Source organism: Bubalus bubalis, chromosome 4, assembly GCF_019923935.1.
Source record: "Bubalus bubalis isolate 160015118507 breed Murrah chromosome 4, NDDB_SH_1, whole genome shotgun sequence".
Classification (NCBI taxonomy): domain Eukaryota; kingdom Metazoa; phylum Chordata; class Mammalia; order Artiodactyla; family Bovidae; genus Bubalus; species Bubalus bubalis.
In genome coordinates, this window is record NC_059160.1 from 135,330,304 (window position 1) to 135,351,113 (window position 20,810).

Consider the following 20,810-nt stretch of genomic DNA (forward strand, 5'->3'; position numbering starts at 1 on the left):
AAGGTCCGTTTAGTCAAAGCTATGGTTTTTCCCGTAGTCACACAAGTATGGATGTGAAAGTTGGACTATAAAAAAGCTGAGCGCCGAAGAACGGATGCTTTTGAACTGTAGTGTTAGAGAAGACTCTTGAGAGTCCCTTGGACAGCAAGGAGATCCAACCAGTCAATCCTAAAGGAAATCAGTCCTGAATATTCATTGGAAGGACTGAATCTGAAGCTCCAATACTTGGGCCATCTGATGCGAAGAACTGACTCATTTGTAGAGACCCTGATGCTGAGAAAGATCGAAGGCAGGAGGAGAAGGGGACGACACAGGATGAGATGGTTGGATGGCATCACTGACTCAATGGACATGAGTTTGAGTAAACTCCAGAGTTGGTGATGGACAGAGAGGCCTGGCGTGCTGCAGTCCATGGGGTTACAAACAGTCGGACACAACTGAGCGACTGAACTGAACTGAACTGTGGTATGGGGAAACTCAGCAGGGCCTAGAGATCAGAGTCCACTCTGTATCCTATTTTCTCTGCCTAGTCCACCAAACACTCACTTGTTTACCAAACATTTGAATTTTCATCTCCATGTGAATTATCTTTCTCCCTGCTGAAGTCCCTAACCCCTACTCCTAGCTTCCTCTTTTGTCTTAAGATGATATTTAAAGTGAGAATTTCATCCATTTTGGCAAGTATCTCAGTTTTCCTGGTCTCTTCCATGTACACATGTTATTAAACTTTTGTTTGATTTCCTCCTGTTAATCTGTCTCACGTCAGTTTAATTTTTAGTCCAGCCAGAAGAGCCTAGAAGGACAGAGGAAAATTTCTTCCTCCCTCACAACTGCAAGTCTTCTCGGATACTTCATTTTTATAATAGGTGTACTGAGATATAAGTCACATACCATAAAGCTGACCATTTTAAAGTGTGCGATTCAGCGGTTTTTTAGTATATTCACAAAGTTGTGCAGCCATGATATCAACTTAGAACATTTTCATCTTTCTGCTAGAAAAAGAAAAACAGGCCCCAAACAGAACACTTGTGCTAAGACCCACCAAGACTTAAGACCTAACCAATTGTAGTTCAGTGTCTCCCAGGAACGTGACCTTGAACTAGTCAATCTGGAATTACCTGGTCAGCACTAGGGAGGTGATCTGCCCAATGGACACCAGCCTTCTCTCAAAGGAAGGTGAGCTTGCCTGGAACAGTCCACTCTGCTAGAAACATCCTTTTCCCACCCGGTTCTGCCTATCAATGTCTTTTCTTCTATACAGCTCCTGGGAGCACTTTTCTATGTGTTAGATGGGATGCTGACTGATTCATGAATCATTGAATAAAGGCAATTAAATCTTCAAATTTACTCATTTGAATCGTGTGTTTTAACAATCACTGAAAGAAACCTCATACATTAAACAGTCACTTTTTCTGTCCCCTCAACCTGCTGGATTTAATCTACTTTCTGTCTCTATGGATTTTCCAACTTCAAACACTTTATACAAATGGAATCATACAATATGTGGCCTTTTGTATCTGGCTCCTTTTACTTAGCATGTTTTGAAACTTCATCCATGCTCTAATATGTATCAATACCTCCTTTTTTTGTTTTTATAAGAATGCCTGACTTTTTCATGCCTTAAGAAGTCCATAAAGCAACATGGAGGCGAGATAGGGGAGAGACAGAATGAGAATTAGGGCTTACAAGGTCCTACTGTATAGAACTGGGAATTATATTCAATACCCTATGATAAACCATAATGGAAAAGAAAATGAAAACACATACGTCACTTTGCTGCACAAAAGAAATTAACAACATTGTTGATCAACTATACTTCAGTCTTTAAAAAAATTTTTAAAAAATCCATAAAATACATGCAAACAAATGATTCTTTCAGTGATAACGATTTGACATTTCAAGGATATATCCAGGAATATTTCAAACAATGGAATATAAGGTAAGAAAAGATCCTGGCCTTCACAGTCCAATATAGAAGTATGTGTTTTCTAACAGCAACAAAACTCAACTTTAGCTGGCCTATTATTAATATAAGTATAAATACACTCAGAAATGCCCCTTATACTATAATCATCATTATTAAGATGACCACCAGTGTTAGTCAAAATCCAGTTTTCTCTTACTTCATCAAGCTCTAATGAAATGAAATACCCTTTTTGGATCAAATCTTTTTCTCTTCTCTAGATTTCCTAACTGCTCACTCAGTCTACATCAGCTCTTCTCTCTCTGTGCTTTATGGATAAGAAGATTAAGTCCACACAGGTCTTGCTGAGACTGACACTGAGATATTGATGTCACTGACATTTCTTTAGCCCCACTACCCAGAGAGACCAACCAAACTCCATCAGAGAAGATGCCAGACAGTTCTGGGCTCCCCCAGAAAGTGGCAGCAAATGCTTGGATATTGGATGTTTGTTGTGAAATAGGCTCTGAATGTTTGGATCTTTTCTGCTCTGAAGACCTCAAGCGATTTATTTATTTATTTCTAAGGATAATACGAGACTGTGTATCATTAATACTGTCAGAGGCTTTCACTTGGATTAACAGTTGATGGCTCATCATCAATTTAGATAAGATACTGCCAGGTTTCCCTCTAGTTCTGCAAATGATTTAGTAGTGGGGGAATACAGAGCGTCTTTAGAGTAAATATTTCACACCTCTTTCTTCTCACCCACACCCTCTGTCATATATACAATCCTGTCTGTTTCCCGAGGGACAGGTAACTGGGATGGAAACTTGTCTTGGACTCTCTTCTCAATCACAAACTCATCTTCTACCTTTGTATCACTGGATGTTAGGGCCGACTGGGTTTTGGAACTGTCTTTACATCTCCAGTATATGCTTTACATGAAAAAAAAATTAATTTTAGTAAAATACATATAAACTTTTCTATGTTTAACCACTTTTAAATGTACAGCTAAGTAGTGTTAAATTACTAAGTGTGGAAAATTCTGAATTCCAGAAAAACATCTGCTTCATTATCTATACTAAAGCCTTTGACTGTGTGGATCACAATAAACTGTGGAAAATTCTGAAAGAAATGGGAATACCAGGCCACCTGACCCGCCTCCTGAGAAATCTGTCTGCAGGTCAAGAAACAACAGTTAGAAAACCGGACATAGAACAACAGACTGGTTCCAAATTGGGAAAGGAGTCAAGGCTGTATATTGTCACCCTGCTTATTTAACTTATATGCAGAGTACATCATGTGAAATGCTGGGCAGGATGAAGCACAAGCTGGAATCCAGATTGCTGGGAGAAATATCAATAACCTCATATGTGCAGATGACACCAGCCTTATGGCAGAAAGTGAAGAGGAACTATACAGCCTCTTGCTGAAAGTGAGAGAGGAGAGTGAAAAAGCTGGCTTAAAACTCAACATTCAAAAAATGAAGATCATGGCATCCTGTCCGATCACTTCATGTCAAACAGATGGGGGAAACAATGGAAACAGTGACACCTTTATTTTCGTGGGCTCCCAAAATCACTGCAGGTGGTGACTGCAGCCATAAAATTAAAAGACACTTGCTCCTTGGAAGAAAAGCTATGACAAACCTAGACAGCATTTTAAAAAGCAGAGACATTACTTTGCTGACAGAATTGAGCTACTGAACTGAACTGAAGTAGTGTTAAGTACACTCATATTGTTGTGTAACTAACCTCCAGAACTTTCATCTTGCAACACTGAAACTCTGTACTCATGACATATCCCTATTCCCTTCTTCCTCAGGCCATGTCAAACTATTCTACTTCCTATCTCTCTAAATTTGACTACTCTGGTTATCTCATATACTACGTGGCAGGATACAATATTCGTCTTTTTGTGACTGGCTTATTTCACTTAGCATATGGTCCTCAAGGTTCATCCACACTGTATCATATGTCAGAATTTCCTGCCTTTCTAAGGCTGAACAGTATTTCATTGTATGTACATATATGCAACGTTTGGTTTATTCATTTGCCTGTCAGTGGACACTTGGGTTGCTTCTACATTTTGGTTATTGTGAATAATGCTGCTTTGAACCTGGTATACAAATATTTGAGAGTCTGCTTCCAAAGCTTTTATGTATATATACATATACATACACACATATATATATATATATATATATATATATATATATATATATAGTATTTAGAAGTGGAATTGCTATATCATATGATGACTCTATATCTAACCTTTTAAGGAATCTCTGTAACTTTTTTCCCTAGCAGCTATAGCATTTTACTTTCCCACAGAGCACAAGGGCTCCAATTTCTCCATGTCCTTGCCAACAACTTTCCTTCTCTTCTTCCTTTGTCTCTTTTCCTGTTTCTTCCCTCCTCCCTCCCTTCCTATTTTTGATAGTAGCCATCCTAATGGATGTTCAATATATTCTTTCTAAATTTTTTTTTGTATTCATTTCAGGGTCTCCATAATTCTATAGTAGTGGTTTAGTCACCAAGTCTTGTCCGACCCTTGCAACCCCACAGACTGTATGTAGCCTGCCAGGCTCCTCTATCCATGGGATTCTCCAGGCAAGAATACTGGAGTAGGTTACCATTTTCTTCTCCAGAGATCTTTCCAACCCAGGAATCAAACCTGGGTCTCCTGCATTGCAGGCAGATTCTTTATTGACTGAGGTCTGAGGGAAGAAGCCATAATTCCATAAATGATGAAAAATTGTTGGCCACTGAGAATTGAAATAGTTTTGAAATCAAAACTGCCTTTTGATCCTGTAATAATGTTTTAGAAAAAAAAAAAAAGAGTTCTGCTAAAAAAGTGATACCTATTGACTTAGACCAGAGAAGGAAATGGCAACCCACTCCAGTGTTCTTGTTTGGAGAATCCCATGGAGAGAGGAGCCTGGTGGCTACAGTCCATGAGTCACAAAGGGTTGGATATGACTGAGCATGCATGCATATAGGCACTGACTTAGACCAAGCAACTCTTCATTTTACTTGAGAATGAAGTTTGTTTCGTTCAAAAAAAAAACCTCAAAAGACAAACTCCACCATTTATTAGGCTGTTACTTGGTGGAGGACTAATGAGGCATACATCACCTCATTTATTCTCCACGACAACCCATGAAAGAGATACTATTAACTCATATTCACAGTTCAGCAACTGGTGAAGCTGAAAGGAGCTACAGGTCCCATGGCTAGAAAATGCCAGAGGTGGGTTGTGAAGCTGAGTTGTGATTCCAAAAGCTGTGCTAGCTCTTTCCAGTAGGTCATATAGGACAAATATATCCAGATAGTGAGTCTCTTCCAACTGGAGCAAACACCAACGCTAGCTCTGAATCCAAGTAGCATAGTCCCTATACTCAAAATGCTGCCTGCAGACAATTTCCAACCAAAAGGAAAGAGCTATGAAGCATCAGTCTTCTGGTTCTAACCTCACTCTGCTACCTCACCAACAACCAAACAGAAGAATGTCCACAAGTTGATCACACACCTTGCAACCCTCACCCTTAATGTTACATTTAAAACCCTTTGCCCAAAAGCCATCAAGAAGTTCAGGTCTTCTGAGCATTAGCTGCCCATCCTCCTTGCTTGTTGTTTAGTTGCTAAGTCATGGTGGACTCATGACCCCATGGTCTGTAGCCCATGAGGCTCCTCTGCTCATGGGATTTCCCAGGCAAGAATACTGGAGTGGGTTGCCATTTTCTTCTCCAGAGGATCTTCCTGATCCAGGGATTGAACTTGTGTCTCCTGAATTGGTTGATGGATTCTTTACCACTGAGCCACCAGAGAAGCCCATTCTCCTTGCTTGGCACCCTACATATAGATGATATACTTCCCTTCACCATACACACACACATGAAAGCTATAAAAATATTCAGTCTCTAAAAGAGTGGCTAGTTCAACTCTGACATTTTAAAGAACTCATGGATCTCATATTTCTTTAATTATATCACTATTAGTGCTGATTCAAAAGGAGCCTGCTCTGTGTTGATAGAAAAGAAAGCCCTTCCCTGCCATAAGTATCTAAGACTAGAGGGACATATAGTAATTGAACAAAAGTGGGGATGAAAAATTCAATTATCAAATAATAAATTGTTTTCTATACATTGAGGAAAGTTGTTTTTAAATGTTTAATTACTAAAAATGAGTTAATGATATTAGATTTCTAGGTATCTTTCTAATGAATGGTGCAACTTTACTAAAACAGTCTTTTTTCCTAACTAGTCCATCTTTAAAACAGTCTATCTTTTTACTCTACTAGTAAAATTTCTTAAAAACAAATATATGAAGGTACTTTATAGTTATAAATTTTCCACACTCATGTCATTTCTGATGAATCTGAAACTAAAGTAATTTCTGTGTTGAATATTTTTCTTTCTCTGCCAGAAAGTAAATCACTCTGCAGGCTTTGGAGATGTCAGTAAACATGACAGTGTTTGTTCCTCAACTATCCTGCCCTCATTTGGCCTTCCAATAAATCAGATTCTTGCTGAAGTTTCAAACATCTTAAAAAATGAAAATAATGTTTTTGAAATTTCTAACGAATGATGGATTGATAAGAGAAAAAAAAAAAAGCCAGTTTACTGCAAATGGCCTTATCTATGTGCAATGTACTTGTTCTAAGGAGATGGAGCTCCTCCGGGGACCATGAAGACCACAGCTACCCAGAGGCCAACATTCCAGCCTCAGGTTCCATCTGGCACCCAGCTGGCGGCTGATGGTCACAAACTGAGGCATAAAAAATGAGTTAGGAGCTCTGATTCAAATGTTTGATTCTTCCATCTTATGCTCAGTAGGATCTGGAACAAGGAACTCTTTGGGACTTCAGTTCTCATCTGTAAAAATACCTATTCTTGTGGGACTCAAATGATGCACTGCAGGAAAGTATTTTGTAAGCTGTAAATATGATAGAAATTCAAGGTTATAATATTAAGGGCTTATAAATATAAAGGCAGTTGTTATGAGCAAAAGAATTAATGAGATTTCTGTGACTCAACTTTAGACAATTTACATAAAGATTTTATTTATAAGCACAGCCTCAGTCCATGTTGTTTAATATGGTTGATCAGAAGAATCACCTGAGGGAAATGTATGATACCTTTTTGTCATATAGCCATTAAGTCTCTAAGTATTAAGAGTCTATTTCAAAGCACGATCATTAGGAATTCAACAATGCAGAACTGATAGAGACGATAAATAAAATGTAGTGGAAATGTGAATGCATTATCTTTAAAAATGAATCTGATCATTTGTCAGTTTTTTAAGTTTGCTAATCTTTCAATTAGGGCTTTCCTGGCGGCTCAGACCGTAAAGAATCTGCCTGCAATGCAGGAGATCTGGGTTTGATCTCTGGGTAGGGAAGATCCCCTGGAGCAGGGAATGGCAACCCACTCCAGTATTCTTGCCTGGGAAATCCTACAGACAGAGGAGCCTGGTGAGCTACAGTCCATAAGGTCACAAAGAGTCAGACATGACTGGGAGACTAACACTTTCACAATCTTTCAATTAAAACATCCTTAAATATATGATGGGGGTTTGTAGTAAATGAAAAAAAAAAAAAAAAACTTCCAAGTCTTTAAAAATATATTGAATTCATTTTGCAACAGGCACAGGCAGAGACCAAATAGCCAGCTGATCCAGGAAAGGCTACTGTCAGTTCTGGTTACCCTGGGATGACCCTGGATTAAATCCAAAGCCTGGTACACACTTCCTCCAATGCTGGAATATTATGAACTACATAGTTTGAATGCGGTTTATTTTACTTGATTGTTTGTACTGTCTAATTTTACTTGACTGACTTAGTTTGCTGTTCTTAGCTCAAGCTCTACCACCTTGAAGCTGGATGATTTAACTGAAACAGAAGCTATTTAACTTCTTTCTCTCTGGTGTAAAATGAAACCCATACCCGCATCTCACAGGATGACTGTGAGGAATAGATGAAATAATGTATCGGAAACTTACTACAGTACCTAGTAATAAATGAAAGCTATTTCCTAAATTGACCTGAACTTTGGATAAGGTATTTCCACCTCATATTTCAATTCTCAGTAATAAGAGCTCAAAGACCCTCAGAGTCTCCCAGTCCAACCACTCTGAGGGATGCACCATAGGGGAAGCTTGACGCCCTCTGAAGAGGGGTCCCAGAGTGAGCCCGAACTGCTAGGCCCTTCCTCCCCACCTGGGGACATTCCCATCTCGCCATCTCTTGGCTGTAGAAGGATGATCAATCCAGCAGTGCTGTCTCTGAAGGAACAGCATGGGCTCCACTGGCGTTCTGGTTGGGACACTGTTACTGGCATGGGGATGTTTATGAAGGGGCTTAGCCATCCCAGCCCTCTGCTGTTACATGCCAGCCATCATTCCACTTCTCCTTTTAAAGTCCTGCAATGACTTTTAAGAACAGAGAGTAGAATGCTGGGGACCACGGCCTGGAGGTGGTGGGTGAGTTGGAGAGATGTTGTTTATAGGTATGAACTTGCAAATGGTAAATAAGTTGTGGAGATCTAATGCACAGCATAGTGATCATAGTCAACAATACTGTATTACCAACTTCAAAGTTGCTGAGACTAGATCTTGATTGTTCTCACCCCCAAAAGAAATAATTATGTGACAGGTCAGAGCTATTAGCTAACACGACTGCAGTAGTTGGATTGTAATATACAAACTAACACCTTTTATACCTCAAACTTACAAAATGTATTATGCTGATTATCTAAAAAATCAAACAAATAAACCATCCCCAAACCCTGCAATTACTCCCTTCTACTTTCAGGATCCAGACCAGTTCCTTCAGTCCAGCTGGGTTTTCAGGGAGTCCCCTCCCACTGGCATGGACTCACCATCCATCTCCAGCCTCATTTCATACGTACATATGGGCCTCAGTCTCCAATTCTTGGAGTTCACTCTAATCCCTTTACATCCATCCCAGCTTAGCTTTAAAGTTTTTTTCAACTACGCAGGGACAAGCTGATCTCCTGCCTGAACTTGTTTTCTTGCAACCTACTACTTTGATTTGGGAAAGAGCCTTTAAACGATTGTGCATGTGTTCCCAAATTCACCTCTGCAACATTTTGGTTCTGCAAAGTCCTAAATGCTTCCCTCTAAGTGTCCCTTCACACTTCCTGTATATTCTTCAAACCACCAGAGGAAGAAGAACAAGACTTTCTCATGGAAGAACTACGATGCCCAGGAGAAGGCAAGGTTGCACCTGAGTTCATCCAAGAGTACCTTCTGACAACAGGGAGTGTGAACAATGGTCCGAATGTTCAGCAGGGGTTGGGGGGGGGCGGGTGGTGCGGTGCAGTGGCCCTCGGCTGCTATTTGCACTCACTGGAGGAAATGAAAATTCTACAGTTAATGAATAATTCCCTTTTAAAGTGCAAATGAATAAAATGAGCTCTGCCAACTCCTACCTTAATAGAACTTGATTTCACAGAATTTCAAAATAGGATTTATTCGGGTCATTTAAAAATGTTCTCAGAGCAACAATTCTAGAGCAGCACTGTAGGGAGCAGGGTGCATACTCAAAGAGGAAAAGTGAAACAAAGGGAAAGATGTACTTTCCAATTTCTGTGATTTTTTTGTATTGGTATTCTTACTGTCTCGGACAACATCATGTTAATAGCTTGGCAAAGGCTGACTTCCTCACGCTGACAAACACGGATGCAAACATTGTAACCCCAGCATTCTGGGAGGCATCGTGTCTGACTAGCTCTGGAAGCACTTGAGAGAGTAGCCGTGACGCCACTTGTTTGACACGTGTCACACCTGACAGGTGAACGTGCCTTACAATGATGGGTCTCCTCGCGGAGGCGAGCATTAATCACCACCGCCACAAATGTGGCTAGGACGCTGGCCCACAGGCTGAGCAATTTATATGGATCATTTTGTGCAGTCACAGGATGCTGTGCATTGGGTACTATGGTTGGACCCATTTTATGGATGATAAAGTTGAAGCATAAATAACCTGCCCAGGAGTATATGAACTAAGACACAGTACCAGTGTGGAACTCCAGCAGTCTGAGTGCCGTGCTGTTTGCTTTGACACTGTTCTCCACCGACTCTCTATTGCCAAAGGCCTCCATTCTGTCAGACAAGGTAGTCGAGCAGAAGGGAAGGGCGTGTGGTCGACTGATCTCTCCCTCATCTGGCGACTAGAAAACTGCAGTTGGATGATGAAGAGACTTGCCCTGGACCAGATCAATGACTGATGACACAGCCAGGATGAGAGCTGGGGCTCCTGCATGTATCTGAGGACGTTTCTCCTCACCTCAGGCTGCTACAGCTTAGAAACTTCACCTTTTCAAACAAGAATAACACAGATCCCATACCACACAGTAAGATGTTAATAAGCTCCAATGTACTAATGGATTTAAGATAAAAACATCCCTTAAAAAATTACATAGGCAAACGTCCTTTGATGTGGCATTTGGGGAATTAAATGGAAAAGGCAGGAATAAGAGCACATGGCGTGCTTAGAGCAATCCTCTATAAAAGGTCTATTCCCCCACCACTCTGCCCTTGCCTTACTGGTTTTGTTCTTCCTGAGATGTTAATATCACCATGGCAACAAGAATATGCTTCATGAATTAGCCACATGGTGACTTTCCCATAACTCACATTCCTTTGCTAAGTGCTCCCCAATCTTCATTTTCATTCCAAAGGAGGTTTATATAACCCATTAAAAAATATCTTTAATGCTATTGAGTCTATATTAGGAGATAAACACTGTATTATATTTGAAAACACGTATCAATAAAAATGAATGTGTGTGTGTGTGTGTGTGTGTGTTTGGGCTCAACCTAAGTTAAGGAATGACATCTATTTAAAAAATAGGACTGTAGAATGCAGGGAAAATATTTTTTTTTTATGTATTTGCAGTGACAGCACCACACAAACCACAGCAAAGTCTGCAGAAGCCCTGGACCCTTATAAAAACACGACAAGAAGTCACCTTCCTGCTGGAGCTATGCTCCACTCTTCTCCTCCATGTTTGAGTAGCTGATGCCCGTTCCTAGCTCTGTCGGCGGTGGCCTTGATAGCTCATAAATGGAGGCGCTACTTCAGACACCCTTCACCAAACAAAGCCTGGCAGCAGCTCTTGGTGACTAACCCTTTTCCTAGGTTTGTCTTCCAAGGTCAACTATGCTGCTCAGTCCGAAATCAATTTGCCCCTCAGTGTCTGACAGTCAATATCTGGGTTTGGTGCACTTGCCTATACCTCTCTATTTAGAATCCTATGGATTTCTCATCTCCCTTAATGAAGCTCATATCAGTTTGGGAAGTGGGACCCTGACAGCAGGTTGAAGCTCAGTCTGAAATTCTGACAGATCAGGAAGAGGACTGGGGCTTGAAGAAAGCAGGTTTGAACAGGTACTGGGTGCCCAGGAGTCGTGGATAAGGAGGCCTGAAAGTTATTTGTTTGTTCATTCTTGAATTCAATAAATACAGCGTTGGTCAAAAGTTCATTCAGATTTTTCCATAATGCGTTATGGAAAACCTCAAATGAACTTTTTGGCCCACCCAATACGATAGTCCTTCCCAGTGCTAGGTGCTGGGTTACACACCAGGAATTCCAAAATATTAGTAACACATAAATCTGCCTTTGAGGAGCTCAAAGTCCTGTAGGGAGGCAAAGCACAAGGTGTGGGGGGCCTACTTCATGATACTTCTACTTCAGCCTGAATAGGACTGCTCAGATAATGCACGTACCTTATTAAAGAATTAGGGGAGAGTCTGTGTTGTATGGCTGAGTATTTTGGGGCCTCAACAATTTAATAGCATCAGGACAGTGGGTTAATTGAGTCTGAACCTCCAGGTCTAGCTTATAGCAGAAGCGCTTTAATATTTTCTAGGTGGAATTTAGGAGAAGGCAATGGCACCCTACTCCAGTACTCTTGCCTGGAAAATCCCATGGACGGAGGAGCCTGGTAGGCTGCAGTCCATGGGGTCGCTAAGAGTCAGACACGACTGAGTGACTTCACTTTCACTCTTTACTTTCATGCATTGGAGAAGGAAATGGCAACCCACTCCAGTGTTCTTGCCTGGAGAATCCCAGGGACGGGGGAGCCTGGTGGTCTGACGTCTATGGGGTCGCACAGAGTCGGACACGACTGAAGCGACTTAGCAGCAGCAGCAGGTGGAGGTGAACTGAGAAAGGGGATCTCCTGATAATGTTTATCCATAGACATCATGCTGATACCATGTCGACCCCTTATTTGGGTGGAATGTAAAATCTGACACTTGTATGTTACCATCAGTGGGATTAGTAGTTCAACTGTCTAAAACCTCTGCTCTCACTTTAATCAAAAATTAAGATACTTTAGATAAAATAGCCTTTCTTATGACTTAACTGAGTTCCAAAAGTGGCCAAGCCTCTGCTAAAACAGTTCGAAACATTTAGAAAGGCAGTACAGTCGGACACGTTAACTGTTGCACACACGCCAAGATCTATCACATGCAATTAGAACATCACACAGCTAAATAGCTGAGCCGCAGTCTCTCAGCATCCCTGCACACGGCGCCTTCACAGATGGAGATTGAGGCTGTATAGGACAGTAGGAATTGAACCTTTTGAAATGTAGTTACTAAAGACAGTATCAACTATAAAACTCACCCTTCTTCACTAAGTTTTCTTTTCTTTTTTTAGCTGCACCGTGTGGCATGCAGATCTTAGTTCCCTGACTAGGGATTGAACCTATGCCCCCTGCAACAGAAGCACAGAAGTCTAAACCACTGGACACCAAGGAAGTCCCCCAAACTCACTATTCTTAACAGAAGGAGTCACATGGTACACAAATTGTATTTGAGTTATTTTACACACAGAGTGACTCTATAGATAATTAAGATTTCCTTTGTCAAAAAGTGAAAACTATATAACCCATGCTTCCCTTTCTATTAATACTATATGTATCAAAGTCCTTAGAGACTACATTTATTCTCCAGTTGTATTCACTAGTCTTTTCTAGCTGCTTGGTAACATTTACATTTCCTTTTTCATTCTTACATGTCTTACTTTGTAAACCTCCTGAAATCCTTCTGGAAACAAATGAGGTATAACACTCAAGCACATAAAATCCCTAATCCTTTCAGAGATCAAAACCAAAAAGTACTACATACCAAGACCAATAGAAGGATATTTTATTCAGTTATCTTCCCCAAATGGGAAGGTAAATAAGAATTTACAAGAGAAAGGTCAATGACAAGAGTGAAGATTAAGTTAGGTGGTCCATTACATTTGATGAAAAAACCCTTAGCCAGCAAAGTATTCATCTATCTTCTTCAATCAATAAAAAGGAATTTCGCAGGCATCCAATAATATAATTTGGCTTTTACTGACTAAAGTGCATAAATGCTCCTGAATGGAACGACAATCAGCAGCAGCTCTGGTGTGTCTTAGTCACATTCTCTTTCCCAAGAGAGCCAGGATAATTTGCTAAGAGAGCAAGGGTCACGCATAAATTCAGATGGTGTCAAGGCCATCTAGCACATGAATGCAGACAGCAAAGTGTGCTGACGCTGCAGTATCCAGCACTTCATCTATTTACTCCCTGCAGCAGACCCACGAGGCTGAACAGGTCTCCATGGATAATCCAAAAGGAAATATTTAAGAGGTCAGACAGGATAGCTTACATATATATACATGGCAGCATTACAATACAAAAGTCCACATTTACATCATAATAAAAATCTAAGGAAAGGTATTAATGTAACAGGTAATTATGATGTAAAGCAGTTACCATCACTGATACTAGGGGTATATAGGCGCCGCTGGCTAGGATCTGCTTTCTTGCTGCCTAAATTAGCTAGCACTACAAAGCAGCAGAGAAAGCAATCCGTTCTAGTATGTTCTACCTTTAGTCACCTGTGTTTGGTTCTGCCTCCTATCGGCTTTGGACATGTACGTGGACTGCATGCAGGAAATGATTCCAGAAGGGTGGTTCCCCACTGCTATCCCCACTTCTCTTTGCCAGCAGGTAGCCATCCATTCTCGAGGCCACGCTCAGCCCATAAGGAACCTCAAGACTGTATCTGCCTTTCTTCAGTGACCTGTCACGGCCAGGAAGCAGACATCACGGCCTCCCCAGACAATGGTGGCTGCTGCTGTTCTTTAACTTGACCTCTAACTTTCTAATCAGTACCTCTATCTCAACCTGGTTCCTGAAGAACATGATTAATGGTTATGATTTGCAGCTAGTTCTCGGCAACTGAGGCTTACTGATCCTTTATTGCTTTGACCAGGCAAAATCGGATCCCGTCTGTGTTCCAGGGCATTTTACTTTTACCTGCTGTTTCTGCTATATCCCTGAGAGAACTCTGACCTCGGATCAGATCAGATTAGATCAGTCGCTCAGTCCTGTCCGACTCTTTGCGACCCCATGAATGGCAGCACGCCAGGCCTCCCTGTCCATCACCAACTCCCGGAGTTCACTCAGACTCACGTCCATCAAGTCAGTGATGCCATCCAGCCATCTCATCCTCTGTCTTCCCCTTCTCCTCTTGCCCCCAATCCCTCCCAGCATCAGAGTCTTTTCCAATGAGTCACCTCTTCGCATGAGGTGGCCAAAGTACTGGAGTTTCAGCTTTAGCATCATTCCTTCCAAAGAAATCCCAGGGCTGATCTCCTTCAGAATGGACTGGTTGGATCTCCTTATAGTCCAAGGGACTCTCAAGAGTCTTCTCCAACACCACAGTTCAAAAGCATCAATTCTTCGGCGCTCAGCCTTCTTCACAGTCCAACTCTCACATCCATACATGACCACAGGAAAAACCATAGCCCTGACTAGACGGACCTTTGTTGGCAAAGTAATGTCTCTGCTTTTCAATATGCTATCTAGGTTGGTCATAACTTTCTTTCCAAGGAGTAAGCGTCTTTTAATTTCATGGCTGCAGTCACCATCTGCAGTGATTTTGGAGTCTAGGAAGACCCCGCTTAAGGTGGGAAGGGATAGGACTCTGTAACACAAAAGGCTAGATGCTGGATTAGTATATAATATTACTAGAGATTTGGAACCCACAACGTGTTTGTGGAGGCAACTAGCAGTTGCCTCTGATTAAGCTCTTCATGAAGACCAGTCCAGCTCAGACCTCCTACAGCAAGCCATCCATCAGCCACTGCAGAGGGGAGCATGGGCTTTCCAGTATGACCAACAGTCCAGGCATCCTAGTGAGTACAATCAAATTCTGCCGCCGCCTTCAGCTCAGAATGCTACGAGGACTCACTAATTAGGAATGGCTGGGAGTAAACGCTTTTTTAAATCAGCAAAAGGTCTGAAATTTAACATTTTAAACAAAGGCTCAATGCAACTATCTTAAATCACATATGGTAATTCAGACAAGGTTAACAACTACGGTCTGAGGTCTCCACTGATCTTTAATTGATAAATTAGCATCATTTGTAATTACCATAGTAATTGTTTTAATGTAAATGGATGCTTTGGAATTGCTTGAAGGAGGCTGAAAATACTGTAATTTGTCCTCCTAAATTGTTTAAACATTGTCCCAATCTTCTTATTTTCAGCAGCATCAGGAAATTTCTGAACAATGGCACCAAGACAAACTTCAAACACTACCCTGACATGAATTTTCCAAATGTCCTAATTAGAAGATGCGACTTAATGAGGTTTTCTTTGAGTTAGAGAAATGAAACCAGAAGAATGCACCTTACAGACACGGGGTTTTCTCACATCGGCATGCCCTGTTTATACATGACTTAAAGAAGTGCTTAGCTTTGTCCTTCTAAATGTCACACAAGCCCTTGGGTCTGCTGAAACCCAAGGATGCTATTAATGCAATAAGAACACACACAGCTCTAGAGTGACAAGAGCTGCCTTATTTAAACTGATAAAAGCTTTTAGCAGGCTGAAGACAATCGGATAGGAAACAGCTTTTACGTTAGTACAATGTTAGCTCTTTTTAATTTTTATAGGACTAATGAATTATAAAAAGGATGAGAAAAATGAACCCCTAACATTATCAGAGTGAGACAGGAGACTGGAAGGGTAAAGAGCTTTGGGGCTGAAATTCTGCCTTTTCTCATTTGCTAGCTCTATCATCTGGACCAGCTACTTCTTGTCTCTAAGTCTCGGTTTCCCCTTCTGTAAAACAGGAACAAAAACACTTTTCTTGACATAAGAATTCATGAAATAAAAGTGCTCAGTTTGGCATCTGCTTCAAAGATGGCATTACTTTTATGGCTGCTACAACTCCTGCTGGTACTAGTATTATGACCATTCTCCCGATCTGGTCTATTGCCACTTCTCCCCTAACAAGTGAGGTTTTCAGCAAAAATAATACTTCCAATCCTATGTTCAAAATCATAGTGTTGCTGCTGCTGGTGATGATGCGTCAGACACTGTGCTAAGGGTTCTCCACACTCTCCTATTTCTCAATGACCCAGTGCAGGAGTGCCGATGTGATATTATTACGATTTGTTATTTAATTTCACAATCCACGTTAACTTCATCTTATCAATGAGGAAACTGATGGACACAGAAAGAAAAGTTAAATCTAACACAGGAACCCAGGGAGTCTGAATCCTGAGTCCCCACATCTGACCACTTCTATATTCTGCTTCCTACTTTGTTCCTATTTCTGATGATGCTGATGATCAAGCCCAGCCCAAGACTGGTTTCTACATTCAGAGCCCTATTACTCTGGATATCTGAGTTGCTGTCCAGGGGTATATATGTGACACTGTAATTCCTTTCGCTATGAATATGAACTTATTCGGGTTACAGAATCTTGTTACACATTCTGAAAGTTTATAGGGGATAGAAGATAAGAGCAAAAGGTGGCCTCTATTGTTTGGGTTCTGAGATTTGGGCCTCAAATCCAGTTCATTCCCATCTGAAAGATCAAGACCCTGATTTCTACAGCGCTGTGAGTGCTATCAGACCCATTTCACACACACTCAGAAATCTCAGCTTGGAGGGACAGCTTGTAGTTTCCAGATGTGATTATTTAAATCACATCTTCTATATGTCACTTATTTATCACACACCCCATCCCCACTTCCAATCTTGGTTTTCTTTCCCTGCTAGAAAATAGGCGTGCCTGTCTACAAGCAAGAAAATGCACTAGAAAAGTAGAAAAACACAGCTTCCACTGACTGGGAGGACCCTTGGAAGTCATCTGGCTTGACCTCCTCCTCATGTTGGGGGAGTAGGGTTAAGAATCATTTCAAATGCTTTAAGGTACGTCAAATTGCAGCACTCTTACCCGTGCAGTGAAGTCCACGGCAGCTGCTCGGTTTAACAGCAATGTGGCTACGTTGATATTTCCATAGTGAGCAGCTATGTGGAGCGGAGTGAAGCCACTCTGGAAAGAGAACACAGCAGACGTTCAACTGATCCCTGTTGGCCTCTCGTCTGACATGTTAATACCACAACCCTGCCCAGATCAAAATGAGGAAGCAAAATATGCTGAGGTCCGCATTCCATTCTGTACTAGGTTTCTTTCCATTAGTGCCAATTGCTCATAGGATTTCAAAGGGATGCCAAACTCACAGGGAGAGGAAGAGCCGGGAAGGAACCAAGGGTGGAGACTGAGCCATTTTTGTGATCTGGGAGAAGAACTACACAGAAGCCAACATGTCCAAAAGTTAAAATAGGGGTGACAAGAAATATCTTGATAGCTCACAGAAAGTTTGATGAGCACCCCTGTTGTCTTATTCATGGTGGGACTGTCCACTGAAACTGTCAGAATCTCACTAGTATTATATATTCAATACAGAGTCAAACTAACCAACAGTAAAAGCCAATTTTAATGATAAAAGCAATTTGGGGGGAAGAGGTGCTATTACAATTGGTCTTGAATCATGGTGAATGCATTTCATAAAGAAATTGACGAGCTGGTCTCTTTATTAGCAAATGCCTATCCAATAACCCATTTTTCCGGATTGTTCATACCAAGATCATTTTACTTCCTTGAAAAATGCTAAAACATGCAGTGCTTTACTTAGTCCCCAAAGATTTCAACCTTACAGGAACTAGATGCATTTCTAAGTCGTCAGCAAGCTTCTCAGCCATGCTAGCGGTCTGACTGACTCTTGTCAAGGGTGGGTCACAGGGTGCCCTTCCGAGGTAACTTTCATTTTGCTGACACCACTGAGGGCGAGTGTCATGCAGAAATCTGAAGATTCAGTCCTAGATGAGTAGAATGACAGGGTTGTCTGCAGCTGTAGGTAGAGCTGAGAAGTTTCTCAAGTGTCAAGATGCTTCATGTCACAGGACTCTATTGTAGTACCCTTAAGTATCAAGGATGCCTAATCCTTCCTCCTTTCCAACACCAGGTTCAGCTGCAGAAAGCCCTGGTAATCAAACTACTATCTCCTCTGGCACATGCTACTTTGAGGGTGGGGGTAGGAAGCAGGTATCTAGCCTACAGAAGGCAATGCAAAGAAGAAGGGAAAGAAATGAGGCAGCAGCACTAAGGAATGGGAAAATGATGATGCAGATATAGATCAAATGTACACGGATATACATATATATATATACCTCTGTTGTTCTATTCACCACCATCTAGGTTAACACATTTGGAAGCAAAGAGGAGGAAAAAATGAACGGTTAGTTTGCTATCGGTGATCGTGGATGGCAGAAAGCTCATGACAGCTAAGTAATGCAGATGGAAGCTCTAATGGCAGCACAATAGGCACAGAAAGAAAGCTAGACTGAATGAAGGGCTACACGATGGCCTATTCCAAATGCCATGTTTCCTTCACAGACACTTGTAAGTAATGTGTGTCCAGACAATGGGAGTTGTTGGCTGGGACTCTGGCTGCTGGCATGCCTTCTGCAGCTGATCAATGCTCAGCGTACTGCCTACCATCTTAGATATCAACCAAAAATTTATTTGGCACACACTGTGGCTGGCATTTTATAATTTTTCACCTTGATGTTGGAACTGAAGTGCTAAATACATTAAAAATACATGTTCAAAGGAAGGACATTTTTGGGTGTCTCTCGATTGATTTCTGTTGAGGTGGCCACCCATTAGTGCACATAGGGCAGCACCCACGGTCCCTCCCAGCTGTAGATGCCAAGGGTAGGGGCGCTGCGCCTTCAACTGGATGACTTGGGGGCATGATTTTATTCCTTTCAGCGCAATTAAGTGTTTGGCGTAAGCATGCCCAAAGGGAGCCCAGGCGCTCTTCACATTTGGGTGCCTAACGGAGGAGGGTGCCGTGTGGCTAGTGTGTTTCCCAGGGCCTCACCTTGGACTCCACATCCGCATTGTTGTCATTCTGCAGCAGCAGGGCAGCGGCTTTCGTGTCATCTTTTCGGGCAGCAATGTGAAGAGCTGGAAGACGCACTTTTCCTTTCGTGTCATTTTCTAGCAGAAGTGACACTACTTGATCGTGACCTTGTTGCAAAGCTACTGCCAATGGTGTGAAGCCATCCTGCAAATAGATTATGGGTCAAGATTGGCCCCTATGGGTTTTTTCTTCTTGATTAACAAATAAGAAGGTGATCGAGTGTCAATTTTTGTTCACAGTTATTAAAGCTGACATATTCAAGTAGTTCCACATATATGTGGAAAGATATTAAAAAATACATACATACATACATATATATATACACACACACACACCCCAAAACAGAAAATAATTTTAAAGGTAAATTTCCATCATTATTTTCAAACTATTTTATCCAGTACTTGTTGCTTAGTGTATCCTGTCTGCTTCATCACTATACTTTGTAACCTAGTGTATATTTGGTACTCAATTACTATATGTGAATTAATGAACTATACTCATTGCTGTTTTACGGAAGGTATACACGAAAGACTCTTGGCTTCTCTGAGCAATAAAGGAACGGATCATATAAAACATGACTAGAAGCAATTCAGACATACACACATATCTGTACATTTAGTCTTCCTATTGTATTACCCTGGGACTTGACAAAGAGAAGACAGCTACAGATTTCATTGCAGTTGGAAAATCTAGCATTACTGACCATACAAAAGAAAGCAAAGAAAAGAATATTCGAGGAGAATATTCTAAGTTGTTGTTATTGTTGTTTAGTTGCAAAGTTGTGTCTGATTCTTTGCAACCCCACGGACTACAGCCCATTAGGTTCCTCTGTCCATGGGATATCCCAATTAAGAATGAGTGAGTTACCGTTTCCTTCTCCAGGGGATTGTCCTGACCCAGAGATCGAACCTGCATCTCCTGCTTGGCAGGTGGATTCTTTTCCAATGAGCCACCTGGGAAGCCCTTGAATATGCTAAGACTGGCTCCCAAATTTCAAATCTGCAATACTTTAATTATCGCACACTCAAAAGAACATTTCAAAGTCATTTTTGCTAGACAATTGGCAAGTAGGTTACTTATTATTCTATTCAGATCATGATATTTATTTATCTGTGGTAATTAATATTTATTATTTGTAGTACAAATAATACTCCTTGTGGTACAAATCGAGGACTGCTCTAATGGAAGAGTGCTTGTAGGGGAAAAAGAAAAAACCTAGTTACTTGCATACTCATGTCTTATTGGTTTTCCTAGAAGATCACTTTCACCATTGTTTTCCTTGCTGGAAAACAGATAAGTGCTCCTAGCACTTGTTTGGCTGAATGCAAATCAGTATATTTATATTCAAGTATTGTAAAATATCGGCCCCCTAGCACCTAAGTGACAGTATTGCCCAGGCCCTTCTCGTATAAATCTTGTATAATCTCCATTCTCCTTACTGTCTCTACCCTGGCATCTAAACTCAGGCTATGTGCCCCACTCTGAAATGTCCTCCTCCTTGCTCTACATATACAAATTCTATCTATACTCCAAGCTTCAAGATCTGGCTGCAGTTCCACTTGGTCTGTTCAACTTCTCCAGGAAGACCCAAGTGAGGAAGAGGATAAGC

The 20,810-nt window shown here is 41.2% G+C and overlaps 1 protein-coding gene across 5 annotated transcripts in view; it reads right to left on the minus strand.

Moving 5' to 3' along the window:
- ANK3 (ankyrin 3) overlaps positions 1-20,810 on the minus strand; it is a 373,791-nt gene that overhangs the window by 212,538 nt on the left and 140,443 nt on the right. For all 5 annotated transcript variants that reach the window (XM_045165538.1, XM_044942122.2, XM_044942121.2 and 2 more), the window contains exons 6-7: positions 19,160-19,345; positions 17,167-17,265 (exon numbers count right to left, since the gene is read on the minus strand). In XM_045165538.1, coding sequence (XP_045021473.1) covers positions 17,167-17,265; positions 19,160-19,345 — 285 coding nt within the window. The remainder of the gene's footprint in view (positions 1-17,166; positions 17,266-19,159; positions 19,346-20,810) is intronic.